The sequence below is a fragment of the Amblyraja radiata genome, chromosome 26, assembly GCF_010909765.2.
Source record: "Amblyraja radiata isolate CabotCenter1 chromosome 26, sAmbRad1.1.pri, whole genome shotgun sequence".
NCBI lineage: Eukaryota > Metazoa > Chordata > Chondrichthyes > Rajiformes > Rajidae > Amblyraja > Amblyraja radiata.
In genome coordinates this window covers 16,585,329-16,603,054 of record NC_045981.1, presented here as the reverse complement: position 1 = coordinate 16,603,054, position 17,726 = coordinate 16,585,329, and the positions used below count along the sequence as shown (strand labels likewise).

General features: G+C 44.3%; 1 protein-coding gene across 2 annotated transcripts in view; it reads left to right on the top strand.

Annotated features, from left to right (window-relative positions):
- mafg (MAF bZIP transcription factor G) overlaps window positions 1–17,726 on the top strand; it is a 60,944-nt gene that overhangs the window by 26,419 nt on the left and 16,799 nt on the right. For both annotated transcript variants that reach the window (XR_004415837.1, XM_033044322.1), the window contains exon 2: window positions 1,817–1,878. Coding sequence is in view for 1 of the 2 variants with exons in the window: in XM_033044322.1 (XP_032900213.1) it covers window positions 1,843–1,878 (36 nt within the window). In the remaining variant the exon portion in view is untranslated. The remainder of the gene's footprint in view (window positions 1–1,816; window positions 1,879–17,726) is intronic.

Here is a 17,726-nt window from a genome sequence, read left to right as displayed (position 1 = left end):
TAACTCAGCGGGTCGGGCAACATCAGTGGAGAACGTGGATAGGTGATGTTTCGGGTTGGGATCCTTCTTCAGGAAGAAGTGACCCTTTCTTTACCAAACTCATTGGGACCTTTCTCTTATTTAGTGTTACGCATAATCTAGACGAGAGGAAAAAAAAACACTGGAAGAGTGTGTTAGGTCTGGCAGCATCTGCGCAGGAAAAGAGATGGTCGACATTTCTAAGTCGAGACTTGCTAGGAAAGCTCGACTATGCTTTAACTCCCTGACCTATTAATTATATGGAATAATTACTGCCATGCAGACGCTATTTAGCATAGGCGGAGATCACAATAGGAAGGTTTGCTGTTTTTTCCACCAGCACTGCATCAGTTCTGCTTTTTCATACGAAGAATACTTGGATTCTAGTTTTCAGTCTGATTTATTAATCAATAACTTATGTGCCTGGCAGCATTCCTGAAGGTACAATGACATTTAAGTGGAGCTGATCCTAAATGAATCATTATTGTCAGAAAGATGAAAATGCTGTAGATTTTAGGATACGGGAAGCCTAAATCCAGCTACGTTGGATTTCTGGAGAGTATTTGATAAGACACAACAATGGTTTGCCCCTTGGATCCCTGGTGGTTTCTATGGTGTAGTCCCCTTGTCAGCATTGTACCGAGAGTTGCTGAGTCATCGTGAATTTAGTGCTTGTAGCTTGGCCGGCATTTCGGTCTGATGATGAGGATTCTGCGTTTGGCCACTTGAGCGATTTGCACTGAACAGTATATTTGAGTTTTGTACATAATTCTTGGTGGCTGCTCTGTTTTTTGAAGTTCCCCTGGATATATTCCAACAGACCACTTTAGCAAATCCTTTTGTTTCACTGTTTCTTCTGCTGAGCTTTGTCTGCAGGTAAGATGATGCCTTTCATTTTCCCTCTGATTGTCTTGGAGACGAGGAAAAATTTCCCGGGGAAAATCCAGGATAATTCTGAAGATTTTCCATGCTATTGCTATAAGTGGGTAACATCATTGGAATTGAACCTTGCACTTGAACTGCACTCACTATGGTAGTGTTAGCACAGCATGTTCTACTTCTGAAAGTCACTTCAGTTGACTTTGAGCAGAAACTAAAGATGTACAGTGAAACCTTAATATTACCGACCTGTTTATAATGGATTTCAGTTTACAGCGGACTATCTTTGAGAACATAGGCTGCTAGCGTTAGTAGTTTAAATAATTAACAATATTATTATTGTGTAGGTTACTGAAATTGACAAGCTATTGAAATTGGCATGCTGTGATGTAACTGGGGGAAAGACCCTTGCTCCATCATGGTGGACTATCGGCAATACGGGACACCATTTCCCCCTCCTCCATGGTCCCTTATAACAAGGGTACAATATTATGCTACCATCAATGGTCTGCACTTTTAGTGTAAGTGACTGAACTTCGACCCCATTATCTCTGTCCCGTACACGCTCTGTCGTAAACCTCCAGTGCAAGTGTGAGACGAAAATGTTTTGCCAACTTTGTGCAATATTTAAGTAAAAATTCTACACGCTATTCCAGTTGGAGGGGGGGGGGGGGGTATAAAAATGATGACAAAGGTTTTATTTCCAAACTGGTTCTTAACCCAGCTCTTATCCTGAAAACATTTTCATCTGGGCTATAACTTTATGGATCTGACACCCCAGGTAGGGTCCTTTGTCCAAATGATGCCTTACCTCATTTGAGTATGCACATTTGCGAATATTAAATATTTAAATTTTCTGGCTGCTTATATATAAATGAATGAACGAAAATGAATAAACATTTATTTTATTTTCCCACAGGTTTGCGTGATTGAGTGCGCCGTGGTATGACGACTACTAACAAGGGAAACAAGGCCTTAAAGGTACAACTGACTTTCCTCAAATATTTTATACACAAGGTGCTAAATTCCAGTGGAATAAACCCTGAGGCAGATCAAGACCCTGTATTAAAACTAATAGTCAAAAATTCCGATTGGATTCAACAATCCTTAGAACCAGTTAATAAATTATAGAAACAAGGAACAGCAGATGCTGGTTTTCACAAGAGACACAAAATGCTGGAGTAACTCAGTGGGTCAGGCAGCATCTCTGGAGAACGTGGATAGGTGCCGTTTTGGGTCAGCAACCTTCTTTAGAATCAGATCTGGAGGACAAAGTAAAGTTGGGTCCATTGAAGGTCTGGGTGCGTCTGAAGTAGGGTCCTGACCCAAAGCGTCAACTATCTATGTTCTCCAGAGATGCTGCCTGACACGCTGAGTTACTCCAGCATTTTGTATCCCTTTCCATTAATAAATTAGTTTTGTAAATTTTCTCTGCGTTTCATTTCATCCTCGAGTTAAGGGACTAGAGATAACTAAGATTGAAATGTGGTAAGATTTTGCTGAGATTTTATTTTAAGGTCAACCCGACTTTTCTTTCTTCAAGTTTTTTCATTTTGTTATGTCTCTTATCCAGGCATATAATGCTTAGTGGCAATGTCAGTGGTTTTGGTGGATGTAGAGAAGCTTAAACAAGCTAATTGAATGGTCTAGCCATAGCAGATGAAATTAGAACATTGAAATATCTGAAGACATCAACTTTGTTAGCTGGAGTATTATAAAGAATGAGAGCTGGGCATCCTCATATACAAATCATTGAAAGTTATTGAAACTCTCCTTTATTCTGCACCGGTTTCTTTTCTGAAGAAGGGCCCTGACCCAAAATGTCACCTATCCATGTTCTCCAAAGATGCTGCCTGACCCGCTAAATAACTCCTCCACTTTGTACTCCTTTGTGAAAACCAGCATCTGCTGTTCCTTGTTCATTGAAAGTTAACTTGATAGCACAGCAAAGGTGAGTTCGCCTTTAAGGCAAGAAGATTTAAGTATACAAATGCAGAGAAGTGTCTTTATTTATAAACAATCCTGCCTATATTGCTCCTGTAATAGTACATAGAGGTCTAAAGAAGACTATATACTTGGGTTGAGCATGTGCAGTGAAGATTCACCAGACTGATTGCTGAAATTGGGGTTTTCCCTTTTGATAGGTTCAGCAAAATGGGCATACACTCTTGACTTTAGAGCAGTAATCTCCATGAACTGCTTAAGATTTCTTGCAGAGTTTGGTTGGATAGATATAACAATGTTGTTAAGTCTAGTGTGGTGTCTGAAATTAGGGGATCCCAGTCTGAAAATAAAAAATTAGCCTTTTGGGACTGAGATGAGCACACATATTTTTCCAGAGAGTAGTGAATCTTTGGAATTCTCTACCTGGAATACTAATGGAACTCTCTTATTGAGCAAAGTCATGAATTTGGGATATTGAGGGAATCAATGGATATGGGGATAGTCCAGGAGAGTTGAGTAGAGGTAAAAGATTGACCATCTTCTTGCTGAACAGACTCGAGAGATTCAAAAGCCTATTTTTGTTTCTGTTTCTCCTGGGTCCTGTTCCTCACATTTTGCTCGGATCACATCATTCTTGAATGGTTTCGAGGTCACTGATACCAGCCATCAATTAGTAGTTCCTCATATAAATCTTAGGGTGGCAGCGGGGCAGTGGGGCAGCTAAATAATTGTTGCCTTACAGCGGCAGAGACCCGGGTTCAATCCTGACCACGGATGCTGTCTGTATAGAGTTGGTACGTTCTCCCTGTGACCGTGTGGGTTTCCTCTAGGTGCTATGGTGTCCGCCCACATTCCAAATACGTACAGGTTTGTAGGTTAATTGGATTGGGTAAAAAATTGTAGGATAGTGTTAATTTACGGGGTGATGCTGTTCGGCACAGACTGGGTGGGCCGAAGAGCCTGTTTCTGCGCTGCATGTCCAAAGTAAATAAGCATATTTTGATACAAGAGTTTTAACAGGTTATTATCAGTCTGTAGAAGGGTCCTGACCCACATTCTTTAGAGATGCTGCCTGACCCGCTGAGTTACTCCAGCACTTTGTGTCTTCTATTACCACAAGAGCAGATTGGACAGATTGCTTGAGAATTTTTCTTCTCCCATCCACTAAATATTCTGTCCAGTAAACGGTGTGCAGTGACATTGGTACATTTAAAAAAAAAAAAAACCTGCGAGACTTTTTGTGACCACATATGCTGATGCTTCAGTGCATTCAAAATTCCCTGGTGTGAATGCTCCATGGCTTGAAAAAATCCAATGGTAAGGATTCAATTATATTTTATTGTCATATGTACCTAGGTACTGTCAAATTTCTACATGGTGAAACCAAAATGTATAAAAATACCCTTTAATAAAATCTGACAACGTGCACTTTAAGCACATATGATTTTATTCTATTATAAATCTCAAATTGTGGAGTACAGAGGCAAATAAATAAATGATGGGTCTTTGTCCCAAACATTATGGGGGGCACTGTATGTCCTCTGATTCTTGATTTCCCCTATGCTGGGTAAAAGAATACACATTCACCCTATCTATTGCCCTCATGATTTTATACACCTCAACCATATCAACTCTCAGCCCCCTGCGTCCCAAGGAATAAAGTCGTGGCCTGCCCAATCTTTCCCTGCAGCTCACGCCCACAAGTCCCGGCAACATCCGTCCCTTTTAAAATTCTCTGTACGTCTTTGGCGTGTGGGAGGAAACCGGAGCACCCGGCGAAAACCCACATGGTCACTGGGTGAACGTACAAACTTCATACAGACACCACCCGTAGTCAGGATTGAATCTGGGTCTGTGGCGCTGAAAGGCAGCAACTCTACCGCTGCTCCACTGTGCTGCCCTATTTGGCTTCTCTAGGCTATAACGTAACCGCTGCATTCCTAAGAAACCTCGTGTTATATTAAACGTGTGATAAAGACCATTGTGTCAATAGTGAAAAGAGATTTGAAAGCTTGAGAATTTCAGATTTGCAATAAGAAAAAAATATTTTTCCTGCAGGATTCACAAAAATAAGGGTCTTTTCAAGACCACTGAGCAAATTGTTACTGTTTTTCACCTAAAAGTACTAAAGATTGCTTGTTGCAGAGTAACGTTGCATGTCAATAGAAGCAATTGCCTGTCAATTTCAATCTCCAATCGTGATTGAAGTTGCAGCTGTGCCTGTGGCACAATGGTGTTTCAGTGGAAATCACATTTTCACAAATTTTGCCTGCATAATGCAAATAGTGTTCCCTCATTCATCACTCACATTTATATTGTTTACAATAATGTTTAAAAGTCATTAGGACAATTACGTGGGTGGGAAAGATTTACAGTGATATGGGCCAGATGTGTGCAAATGAAACTAGCTTGGTCGGCATGGATGAGTTGGATGGAAGGGCTTGTTTTGTGCTGTATGACTCTGACTCTATAATCCAACTCTTGTTATGGAAATATGTGCTATAGCAAAACTACCTCTGACTAAAGTTGATAGTGGGGGATTTGATGCCTGTAATACAATATCATATGAATGTTGGCTATATCTGTGTGATCTTCCATCTGTTATTTTGCTGGAAATATTTCAAATGATGCCTGCTTTAAGTATCAGTCAAAGGAACACCATATAAAGCTCAAAGATCTGTCTGCTAATCTCACTGATAGTTTCCAGCTTTTCTTTTGAAAAGTATATTTGGTGGAACATTGGTCGGTTTGGTCCTAAAGTGAAACTTCACTGCGTTTTTTGAAAATTACTCATTAGTACTGTTTTTATGAAGTTACAATTAGTCATTCTCTTTATTGGGAGCCTATAAGTCTGAGCTGAGTAATAGGCAGAGAATTTTTTTACGGCGTCATATGGAGGAAGTTGATTCAATATCGGAATGTTTCTGCAGAAACTCAGGATGGGTTGTGTGATTAAAATCAGAGCCTAGGTTTTGTGTAGATGGATTTCCATTGTATTGCTGGCTTACATGCCCAATACAAAGTTTATTGATGGTGTTTTACTAGTGGGAACTTGTGTCTTGAGGGGAATATTTTTAACGTGTAGTCATCATCTGGAATCTGAAGAAGGGTTCTGACCCGAAACGTCACCCCATCCCTTTTCTCCAGAGATGCTGCCTGACCCTCTGAGTTAGTTTAGTTTAGAGATACCGTGCAGAAAACAGGCCCTTCGACCCACCAGGTCCTCACCAACCAGCAATCCCCGCACACTATTATTATCCTACACACACTAGGGACAATTTTACATTTATACCAAGCCAATTAACCTACAAATCTTTGGAGTATGGGAGGAAACCGAATATCTCAGAGGAAACCCACGCAGGTCACGGGGAGAACATAAAAAAACTCCGTACAGACAACGCCCATAGTTGGGATCAACCCGGGTCTCTGGAGCTATAAGGAAGTAACTTTGCCGCTACGCCACCTTGCCACCCCTCCAGCACTTGGTGTCTATCTTCGGTATAAACCAGCACCTGCTGTTCCTTTCTATACACTCCTCACCTTTTGCTGCTCCAAACTATGTGAATCCTGTGCAGGGGGCGTGATTGGTTTATATTAGTATCATGTTTGACACAGACATTGTGGGACTAAGAGCCTGATCCTGTTCTACGTTTACCTAAGTACAATCCATGAAAAGCAGTAATCACTCCTAAATCTTGACAGTACTTCAAATGGAGTCACTTCAACTCGAATCTCAATTTTGGCATATCACAAATCAACTTAATTGTCGACAAATTTAACTACTGTGGCGGAACCTGATAGCAACCCACGGTCACGACGAACCATCGGCTCTAGAGGGCGGCGTCTTGGTGGGGGAGACGCGAGTCACGGGTTCGGTATCTGAGTTGTTATTTAAGGCCAGGCATCGCCCGGGTCAGGTGAGGAGTAGGGATCTGTATTGCAGATGAATAAACACGTCTAGTGCACACAACTTGTGTCCGACTAGTTTTTGGCTGGACTCCTGCCAGTCCTTGCCACAATTGGTGACCCCGACGTGATCTGGGGAGTCCAGCGGTCCAGGTATTCCAGGGTGATCTGAGATCCACAGTTCATCTGCGTGGGCTGCTAGCTGGATGGGATCTTCAAAGCTGGACTACCGCCGCCGAGTGGGGACTACCGCCGAGCGGGGACTACCGCCGCCTTAACGAGGCCATGACCGCTGACCGTTACCCTATTCCCCACATACAGGACTTCTCAGCACATCGGGCCGGGGCCAGGTTCTTCTCTAAGATCAACCTAGTCAGGGGATATCACCAGATCCCCGTGCGACCGGAGGATATCCCCAAGACGGCAATTATCACCCCGTTCGGGTTGTTCGAATTCCTGCGGATGCCCTTCGGCCTCAAGAATGCTGCGCAGGCCTTTCAGCGCCTGATGGACCGTTGTGCGCGGGCCCATTTTCTGAACTTTTGCGGCCACTTTTTCAGTTGCTGATGGGCAAGCAGTGGCAGATGGGACACTGTCGCCATGGTGGCGTTTGAAGGGGCGAAGGAGGCCTTGGCTAGGGCGACTATGCTCGTGCATCCGTCGGTCGATGCCCCCCACAGCCCTTACCGTGGATTCCTCGGAATCTGCGGCGTTTTGGAACAGTCCGTTAACGGCCGTTGGCGGCCTCTCACCGGCACCTGAAGATTGCGTAGCAGCGCTACAGCGCTTTCGACCGGGAGTTGCTCGCCTTACACCTCGCAGTGCGGCACTTCCGGTACTTCCTCGAGGGCCCTTCCTTTGTGGCCTTCACGGACCACAAGCCCCTCACATTTGCGTTTGCAAAGGTTTCGGATCCTTGGTCCGCCCGTCAGCAGCGCCAGCTGGCGGCTATTTCGGAGTATACAACGGACGTCCGGCACATCGCTGGGAAATGCAACCTCGTGGCGGATGCTTTGTGCCATCCGGCAATTGCAGTCGTGCTTATCTCGGCCTCGGGGATAGATTACTCCGACTTGGCGGCGGCCCAGCTGGCGGACGATGAGATGCCGGCGTAACGCACCGCGAACTCTGGCTTGGTGCTTGAGGACGTGCCGTTGGGTCCCTCTGGTTTCATCCTCTGTGACGTATCCACAGGTCAGCCGAGGCCTATCATTCTGGCAGCCTGGCGCCGTCGCGTGTTTGAGGTGATCCATGGGCTGGCCCACCCATCCATCCGGGCCACGGTCGCTATGGTGGGCGCAATGTTTATGTGGCACGGACTTCGGAAGCAGGTCGCTCGCTGGCCCCGGGCGTGCATCGCGTGCCAGACATCAAAGGTGCCTAGATACGTCCGGGCACCCGTACAAGAATTCGCAGTGCCACACCAGCAGTTCGATCACATACACATGGACATCGTGGGGCCGATGCCTCCGTCCCAGGGTGTTTCACACCTGCTTACGGTGGTCGACCTTTTTACGCGGTGGCCGGAGGCCATCCCGCTCACGGACACTTCAACGCAGTTGTGTGCTCATGCCCTCGTGGCAGCCTTGATTGCCCGCTTTGGGGATCCACTGCACATCACATCCGCCACATGACAGCGTATCATCCCCAATCAAATGGGTTGGTGGAGCGGTTCCACCGTTGTCTGACGGCTCGTCTCACAGGCCCTGGGTAGATGGATGAGTTGCCGTGGCTCCTGTTGGGGATTCGGACGGCCCACAAGGAGGATTTGCCAACGTCCTCCGCGGAGTTGGTATATGGTGCTCCGCTCACCGTCCCCGGGGAGTTTGTCCCTGCTGATGATGGGTCCCAGGAACCCCCGTCATCAGTGCTGATCCGCTTGCGGGAGAGGGTCGGCGCCCTATCTCCTATCCCAACGTCGCGTCATGGAGTGGCCCCTTCCCATGTGCCACTGCCACTGATGGGCTGCCCGTACGTTTTTCTTCGCCGTGACTCCCACAAGTCACCCTTGCAGCGCCCGTATGAAGGTCCCTTTCGTGTGCTGCAGCACGGGCCTACTACATTCGAGTTGGACATGGGAGGCCGACGTGAAACTATATCTGTGGCTCGTTTGAAACCGGCCCACTTGGACCTGAGCGAACCAGTCCATGTGGCTCAACCTCCCCGTCGCGGGCGTCCACCGTCCTGGGTTCCTGGAGATTCTTCCGAACTGAGCAAGCCCCCGGAGCGCGGGATTGTATCTACGCGTTCGGGCCACCTTGTGCGACGTCCTGTGCGGTTCGGTGCCTCTGGTTCTGGGGGGGATCATGTGGCGGCACCTGATAGCAACCCAAGGTCACGGCGAACCATCGACTCTAGAGGGCAGCGTCTTGGTGGGGGAGGCGCGAGTCACAGGGTCGGTATCTGAGTTGTTATTTAAGGCCGGGCAACGCTCGTGTCAGGTGAGGAGTAGGGAGTTGTATTGCAGAAGAATAAACACGTCTAGTGCACACAACTTGTGTCCGACTAGTTTTTAGTTAAACTCCTGCCAGTCCCCGCCACACTACCATATTTTGGTTTAACCACACAATATTCTAAAAGGTAGTGAAGTTGACTTAGTAGAATTAATGTTGTTTCAGATTTTGCAGTAACACAACAATCTTGAATTGGTGGGTAAAAATTAATCACTTTTGCCATGGATGATATAAATATAAAATGTATAAATATCCCAAAGAAGTGTGGGCTTGTAGGCTAATTGGCCTCTGTCAATAACCCCTCTGTAAATCACACAGTTACTCAGCATTCATATAGCACTACAAGCATCAAACGTCCTCAGCCTACTTTAGTCATAGAGGTAGTTCTGCTAGAATGAATATTTCCATTATACAATTGAATATAGTCAGGAAGTTGTACATGTGTTGAGATTGGATGGGAAAGTGGGATAACTAGAACTAGTGTGAATGGGTGATCAATGGTTGATGTGGACTTGTGGGCCGAAGGTCCTGTTTACATGCTGTATCTTTCAATCGATCGAAAAAATGTGGAATGCTCTTTTGGAGAGGGCCTGAGCAGGAAGCATTTATTTTGGAAGACCAAGGCGATTGGATTGTTGCAGGGGGACAAAATGTGGTAGAGGTGTGTGTCGATCTACAAACTGTTCCCACCAACTGCACTTCAACAGGACGATCTCAAGTCTATTTTTCCAACTATCAGACGGTGACCTTCAAAGGGCAGGTCATCTTGAACAGACGTCATAATACAACATTAGTTGCATTATGTTCCTTATTTTTAGTCTCTAAAGCAATTGAAAGTTTCAATGTGATCATGACAATTTCCTGGTGATTTTATGTAATTCCGTGACTTTGACCAATACTTCGTTGCACGATTTCCCCTTGTGCTTCTGGTGCAGTTTCTTTGTCGGGGTGCAAAGAGTGGCATAATTGACTTTTAGTGGAGCATTGACAGGGGAGCTTAGAAGAAGTTGTAAAGGGGATACGAGGAACTGCAGATACTGGCTTACAAAAAAAGACACAAAGTGCTGGAATAACTGCAGGTCAGGCAGCATCCCTGGAGAACATGGTAAGTGACGTTTCTGGTCGGCACCCATCTTAAGTTTGATTGTGGTAGGAGAGAGAACGCTGGAAGAGAGATGGGGGCAGGACAAAGCCTGGCAAGTAATAGGTGGATACAGGTGAAGGTGGGGAGGGGATTCATGTGTGTGTATATATTTATATTATGGTATATGGACACACTTATCTGTTTTGTAGTAAATGCCCACTATGTTCTGTGTGCTGAAGCAAAGCAAGAATTTCATTGTCCTATACAGGGACACATGACAATAAACTCACTTGAACTTGAACTTGATTGATTCTGCAAAAAGATGGTTAGACAAAGGTCAGATGAAAAGACAATATGTGCATGACAAGGATAGAAGAGGTGAGAATTGTGAAGCCTGAGTAAGGAATATAAAGGGGAGAAATGGGTGTGAACCCAGGTGGGCCAAAGGGAAGAGAGGTATGGGAATGGTCGCTATCATGAGGAAGGCTAAATGACTTGGGTTTGTTTTTGGTGGTGGAGAGAAGATAAAAAGAGGACTTGGGTATTTTGATACTCAAAATAATGGAATGTATATAGGGCGAGTTTGGCATCCTTGCAACTTCCCTCAAACCAACACAGCTCCGATCCCAGAACCACTCTTCGAAATGGATACACCAGAATTTCTCTGCCTTCTCTCTGCAGCTGAACAAAATCTTTGAGGGTCTTTGTGTACAATGCACCAATCGTAACACACGTCAATGGTGCAAGGGCAATAGGACCGGGACATTTAGTCCTTCAGGTCATCTCTGCCGCTTACTGTGTGGTGACACATCTACTACCTTATTCCATGTATCTGCCTTTGCTCTATTATTGGGTTAACAAAAATGTGTCCCATCACATTGAAAATTGATAACTGGTACAGCAAGCTCTCTGGAAGAATCGTACAAAGTTCAATTCTTCCTCTGTGTAGAAGTAGAGACACTCCTCCACTTGTGTAATTGGCTACTTACGTAAACTCAAGTTACATAAACTTACATAAACAGTTCTGTATTTAGTCTTTAGTGCAATCAAGGCAGTTTGCAATTTCCACAATACTGTACAATGACAAGTTTACATTGGAAACAAGACAGCAATGCATGTTTCCGATGTAAACTTGAGTGTCATACAGTATTGTGATGTCTCCTCTATTTATGCCTCTCATAATTTCATACACTTCTATCAAGTCTCCCCTCAACCTCCAACATTCCAGAGAAAACAATCCAAATCCATCCAACCTCTCCCTATAGCTGAAACCCTGTAATCCTGACAGCATTCTGGTAAACGTCCTCTGCACCTTCTCCAGAATCCTCCACATCTTTCCTGTAATGCAGCAACCAAAACTGCTCCAAATGCAACCAAACTAAAGTCCTATAGACACAAAATGCTGAAGTGAAGGGCCTGTCCCACTGTACGAGGTAATTCAAGATTCCTGATTCGAACTCGGAGAATTACGGTAATAGCCGCTCGTAGGTACTCGGGGCTCTCGTGGACATTTTTTCAACATGTTGAAAAAACTTCACGAGCTTACCGCGTTTCCCGAGTACCTGCCTTTAGCGTTACGAGACGTCCCGAGCTCCGACGTAAGGAATCATGCCATTTTTCAGCCTCTTTGGTTACTGTAAACATGCATCCTCACTTCTGATAGTTCTCAGAAACTCCAGATGTTCGTCTTGTTTACCATTTGCCATGGAACCAATCATCTTGGTTCAATTATGCACACGCCTTCTCACGGCTATAATTTCATTTGCGTTTTTGCAACATTTGATCAAAGGGTATGAATTAGTGTAGGAAGGAAGTGTAGATGCTGGTTTAAGCCGAAGATAGACACAAAAGCTGGAGTAACTCAGCGGGTCAGACAGCATCTCTGGAGAAAAGGAATAGGTGACGTTTCGGGTCGAGAAACATAACGGGATGTAATTAGTACAACCCCTACTTCGGCAGAAAAATACATGACTCAGACAACATAATTGTGCACTGACACATTAAACCATAAACCAATTTGGGGATTAATGACTAAACTATTTCATCATCTCTCGCCAACTAAAGCTACTTATGTCAAGATTAATTTAAATCTTGCTGTTTGTTTACTTTTTACTCCATTTACGAGGATCTGTGTGGCACCCGTAAGGCCTGCAGTCATAGCCAAAAGTTAACTGCCCTGCAGATGGAAATATTGCGCCAAAGTTTAGAATTGCGCATCCTGTGGTGAAAATACTTCTATACTGTTTGAGTAAAGTTGATCGGGAGGCAGGGTGGTGGTGATGATGATTAAGGAACATAGCGTCAGAGACCCACATTCGATCCTGGCTATGGGTGCGGGCTGTACTGAGTTTATACATTCTCCCTGTGATCACGTGGGTTTTCTCCGGGTGCTCCGGTTTCCTGCCACACTCCAAAGACGTATAGGTGTGTAGGTCAATTGACTTCAGTAAAATTGTAAATTGTCACTGTGTGTAGGATAGTGCTAGTGTAGGGGGATCGCTGGTCGACGTGGACTTGGGCCGAAGAGCCTGTTTCAGCTATGTATCTCTAAAGTCTAAAGAACACAAAAGATGTTTCAAGTAAAGATGATGTGCGACTTGGAGGCTAAATTTGTTGCTGTTAGCATCAGGTTGCTACCCTTAGTTGTCTTGTATAGAGGTAATGAGTTAGCAATGTATTTTTGGACCAACCTTGGCAAATAACTGCAGCACATTTTACAGATGATGCCCACTGTAGACAACTGTGCACTAGTAGTAAAGGGAATGATTAGTTAGTGTGGTGAGCGGGATAGCAATCAAGTCTTGGTCGGTCTCCAACCTGCTCTAGTATCACTGTATTTATGTGGTTATTCCATTTAATTTCTGGTCAATAGTAACCACACATAGTCAATTGAGTTGTTGGTCGTGCTTCCAAGCCACCTCTGGTGGTTGGTGTTGGTCCCCAGCCAGAGGGCATTCTTGGCTCTTGTTGCTTTCAGAGGTCTTTCCAAGTGTTTCTCAGTTGAGAGGAGTGCTGATACATCAGCTGATGGAGGAAGGTCACTGGTAAATAGGATGAGTTTCTTGCCCAAGTGTGACCTGATCTGGAGACGATGTTGAGGACTACAAGGAATATAGACCCACTGTTGACCATCTCTGGTGGATCCTCCAGGACATATATTGGGGCATTATGATGGAGGAACCTACCACATTATTTGCAACATGTGCATTCAAGGGACGGCACGGTGGCGCAGCGATAGAGTTGTTGCCAGACAGCGCCCGAGACCCACGTTCGATCCTGACTGCAGGTGCCGTCTGTATGGAGTTTGTGCGTTCTCCCCGTGACCTTCGTGGGTTTTCTCCGGGAGCTCCAGTTTCTTCCCACACTCCAAAGACGTACAAGTTTGAAGGCTAATTGGCTTGGTATAATTGTAAGTTGACCCTACTGTGTGTAGGATGTAAATTGTCCCTAACTAGTGATCGCTGGTCGGTGCGGTCTCCGTGGGCCGAAGGGTCTGTTCCCACACTGTATCTGTAAAACTAAAACTGAATATAACTAAACTTCTAAGAGTGTTCTAAGTATGTTCAGCTGTTGCTTCATTTAATTTGAAGGACAGCTTTTACAGATAAATAAATCAATATTCATTAAATTGAGTAGCGAATTCCAGAGCAAAAGACAAAGAGCTGGAGTAACGCAGGGGGTCGGGCAACATCTCTGGAGGACATGGATAGGACTAAAGAAGGGTCCTAACCCAAAATGCCACCTATCCATGTCCTCCAGAGATGCTGCCTGACCTTCTGAGTTACACTAGCATTTTATGTTTTGCTCAAGTTTCCAGTATCAGCAGTTCCTTGTTTCTCTGGAGAATTACGAAGATGGTTTTGCATAATTATTTGTTATACACTCCAAAACCATGTTTGATGTTGCTGCCTATTGCTTTTTGCTGACCAATGAAAGTCTTCAGAATAGTTTTCCCAGTAAATGCTTACTCTGTTATTTTCTACATGAATCGAATAGAGCATGTTTCAGGAATGACAATCTCCATTTAGTGATTGGGCTTAAAATAAGACATTTATCCTTGATAACCAAATTTCATATCTTTGGCTGCCTTCCCCAAGAGGCGAGGGGAGAGTTGATTATTGTCACGTTAACCAGGTTACGGTGAAAAGTTATTTTGTTGCGTGCTATCCAGTCAGCGAAAAGGCTATAGCTTATTACAATCAAGCTGTCACAGGTGTACAGATGCAGGATAAGGGTATAATGTTCAGCGCAAGATAAATCCACTAAAGTCCAATTTATTTTGGGGTTATAGAGGTAAGAAATGTTCAAATGCAATGATAAACACCAGTTTTATTGTACAACAAAAACAGTAGTTGCTATTGCTGTCTCCAGAGGGTTTAAGTGATTCATAGTTGTCTAAGTGTGAGTGTGGCAGTTCTTGTAGGTAAGAGTTGTTCACGATGGCGCAAGGGTAGAGTTGCTGCCTTGCAGCGAATGCAGCGCCGGAGACACGGGTTCGACCCCGACGACGGGTGCTGTCTGTACGGGGTTAGTACGTTCTCCCCGTGAACTGCGTGGGTTTTCTCCGAGATCCTCGGTTTCCTCCCACACTCCAAAGACATACAGGTTTGTAGGTTCATTGGCTTGGTAAATGTAAAAATTGTCCCTATAGGATAGTGTTACTGTGCGGGGATCACTGGTTGGTGCAGACCCGGGGGGCTGAAGGGCCTGTTTCCGCGCTGTATCTCTAACCTAAACTAAAGTTAGATTAGTCCTTACATCGTTTTAAGCCTTAAGCTTTAACAGACATTTAACTGTTCTTAAAAAACCCAGCAACTTCTCTGATGCACAGTTAGGTACAAGTATTCCTCAACTTTTATGTGTTTTTGATTTATGAAATTTTGCAAATAAACACCATTATCTTCTGCAGGTTGTGTGTTTCATTTTGCAATAATGAAAATTGTGCCAAACTCCACCAATAATGCAGCAAGGGAGGCACGGTGGCGCAGCGGTAGAGTTACAGCGCCAGAGACCCGGGTTCGATCCTGACTGCAGGCGCTGCCTGTACAGAGTTTATACGTTCTCCCACAAGTGACCTGCGTGGGTTTTCTCCGGGTGCTCCGGTTTCCTCCCACACTCCAAAGACGTACAAGGTTTGTAGGTTAATTGGCTTTGGTAAAATTGTAACTTGTCCCTAGTGTGTAGGACAGTGGTAGTGTATGGGGTGATGCTGGTCGGCGCACTGAAGGGCCTGTTTCCGCGCTGTATCTCCAAATAAACTAAACCTCTTCTCATGACATTTTGACTTTGCAGTGCTTTTGTTTTACTTGTCGGGATTCTTAAGAATTTCTTCTGTGCATCCTTTAGAGACGGCTATAACACAGCTCAGCAATGTCAAATATTGCACCTCATCTGAGAAATCGCAGCACGTTACAGCTTTTAATACAAGACCTTTTGAAAAGATGAATCCCTGGTGGACATTTTTTCCATTAAATCTTGCAGCGTCAACAGTGTAAACAAACCTTAAAGTGACTAAATCAAAAGTCGATGCACAAGATTTTATACGAGAAGTGCATTGCATTTCGGAGAGGGCAGGGATGTTGTAAAGGAGAGGCTGAGGAAAGAGTTAAATGTGTGTGTTTGGAACTATTGGCATATGCCCCTGAATTTGACCTGGATCCAGGAAAAAATTAGATCTTTTAAGGCAGCTCTGGAAAGAATGTGAGGGGCTGATTGATCTTCTGAAAATGCTGATGTGGCTGCTTTGAACATTTTCACGGGATTCCAAAATGTATTTATTGGGCGAGGCAGCAAGTGCAGATATAATGACGGCAGAATATTTTCCAGCGGAGCAGGAACAGATCCTATGGAAGGTATTTTTACTTCCAAATAAATATTTAAGGTGAATCAGATGAGGGTCCTTCGGTAGAGGAAGCCCATTCATTTTGAGGGATTAGAAAATTACTAGAGCTTGGTGGCAGCCCAAGATCACCTTACTCTTTTCTTTGGAAGGAATGTATGGTTATTTAGATTAGAATGGTTAACTTAGTCTGAGGGACTTGATTAAATAGATACTGAGAGAATGTTTCACGTAGTAATCTAGAACATGGCTTCAGGACAGCAGATTGTGCATCTAAGATGCATATGAGAACTTTGTTTTCACCTCTGACGGTGATGAACCTTTTAGAATTCTATATTCCTAGGAGCCGTGAAGACTGAATCATTGAATAGATGCAACAATGAGACTAATTCTGAATATATAGGGAATCGCGGGTCAATGGGGGGGGGGGGGGGGGGGGGGGAGGAAAGGCAAGAAAGTTTCGCTGACATCCAAATCAGATTAGGTAAATCTTTGAATGACAGTGCAGGCTTGAAGATTTTTTGTGGGTTTTTTTGTTTGACTATTCCTCATCTGCCTGGAAGCATCATCCAAAGATACTTCATTAATAAAGCAAACTTAAAGTTAGTTGAATAGTTTTATTTTGGTTTGTGGAAGATCTTCCTCTAATTTCTCATAAAGAAACTAATAAATGGTTAATGAAACAGCAAATATGCATTTTTGTGTTTATGTTTATTGATATAATTTCTGAATTTGGCGCATGCTGTGTTGGTAATGCATTGAGATTTTTAATGCCCTTTTTATCTTCAAATTACTCATCTTGGAAAGCACATTAATTATTGCTGTCTGATTTGATGAATCTGATAAAATTCTAGACTGTGTTACCCGATAGTCATCCCAACTTGTTTTTCTTCTGTCTTTTTAATGGCTTCATCTAAAATCCGAATTTTCAAAGGTCATTCCTTCTATCACACCTGCGCCAACATGCAAAGAGCTAAATAATTGGGCCTAACCATTGTCTGTATGTGAAACCATGTGTAAGAAAGAACTGCAGATGCTGGTTTAAATTGAAGGTAGACACAAAGTGCTGGAGTAACTCAGTGGGTGGGGCAGCATTTCTGGAGAAAAGGAATGGACGATGTTTTGGGTCGAGACCCTTCTTCAGACTGATGTCAGGGGAGGGGGCGGGACAAAGATAAAATGTAGGCGGAAAGACGTGAGAGAACAGGGAAGGGGATGGAGAGAGAAAGGAAGGGCTATCTGAAGTTAGCGTTTATTGAGGACGTGATCTGGCGTTGGATAACTTCAGATAGCCCTTGCTTTCTCTCTCCATCCCCTTCCCAGTTCTCCCACTGGTCACTGTCTCTGCCTACATTCTATCTTTGTCCTGCCTCCTCCCCTAACATCAGTCTGAAGAAGGGTCTCGACCCAAAACGTCACCCATTCTTTTTCTCCAGAGATGCTGCCTCACCCGCTGAGTTACTCCAGCACTTTGTGTCTACCTTTTTACGTGAAACCACATTGGAGGGAAAAAAACTACTTTTGCATGCTGCTGTTACAGATTTTGCCTGGTAGAGCCGCTGCCTTGCAGCACCAGAGATCCGGGTTCTTTCCTGAACTTGGG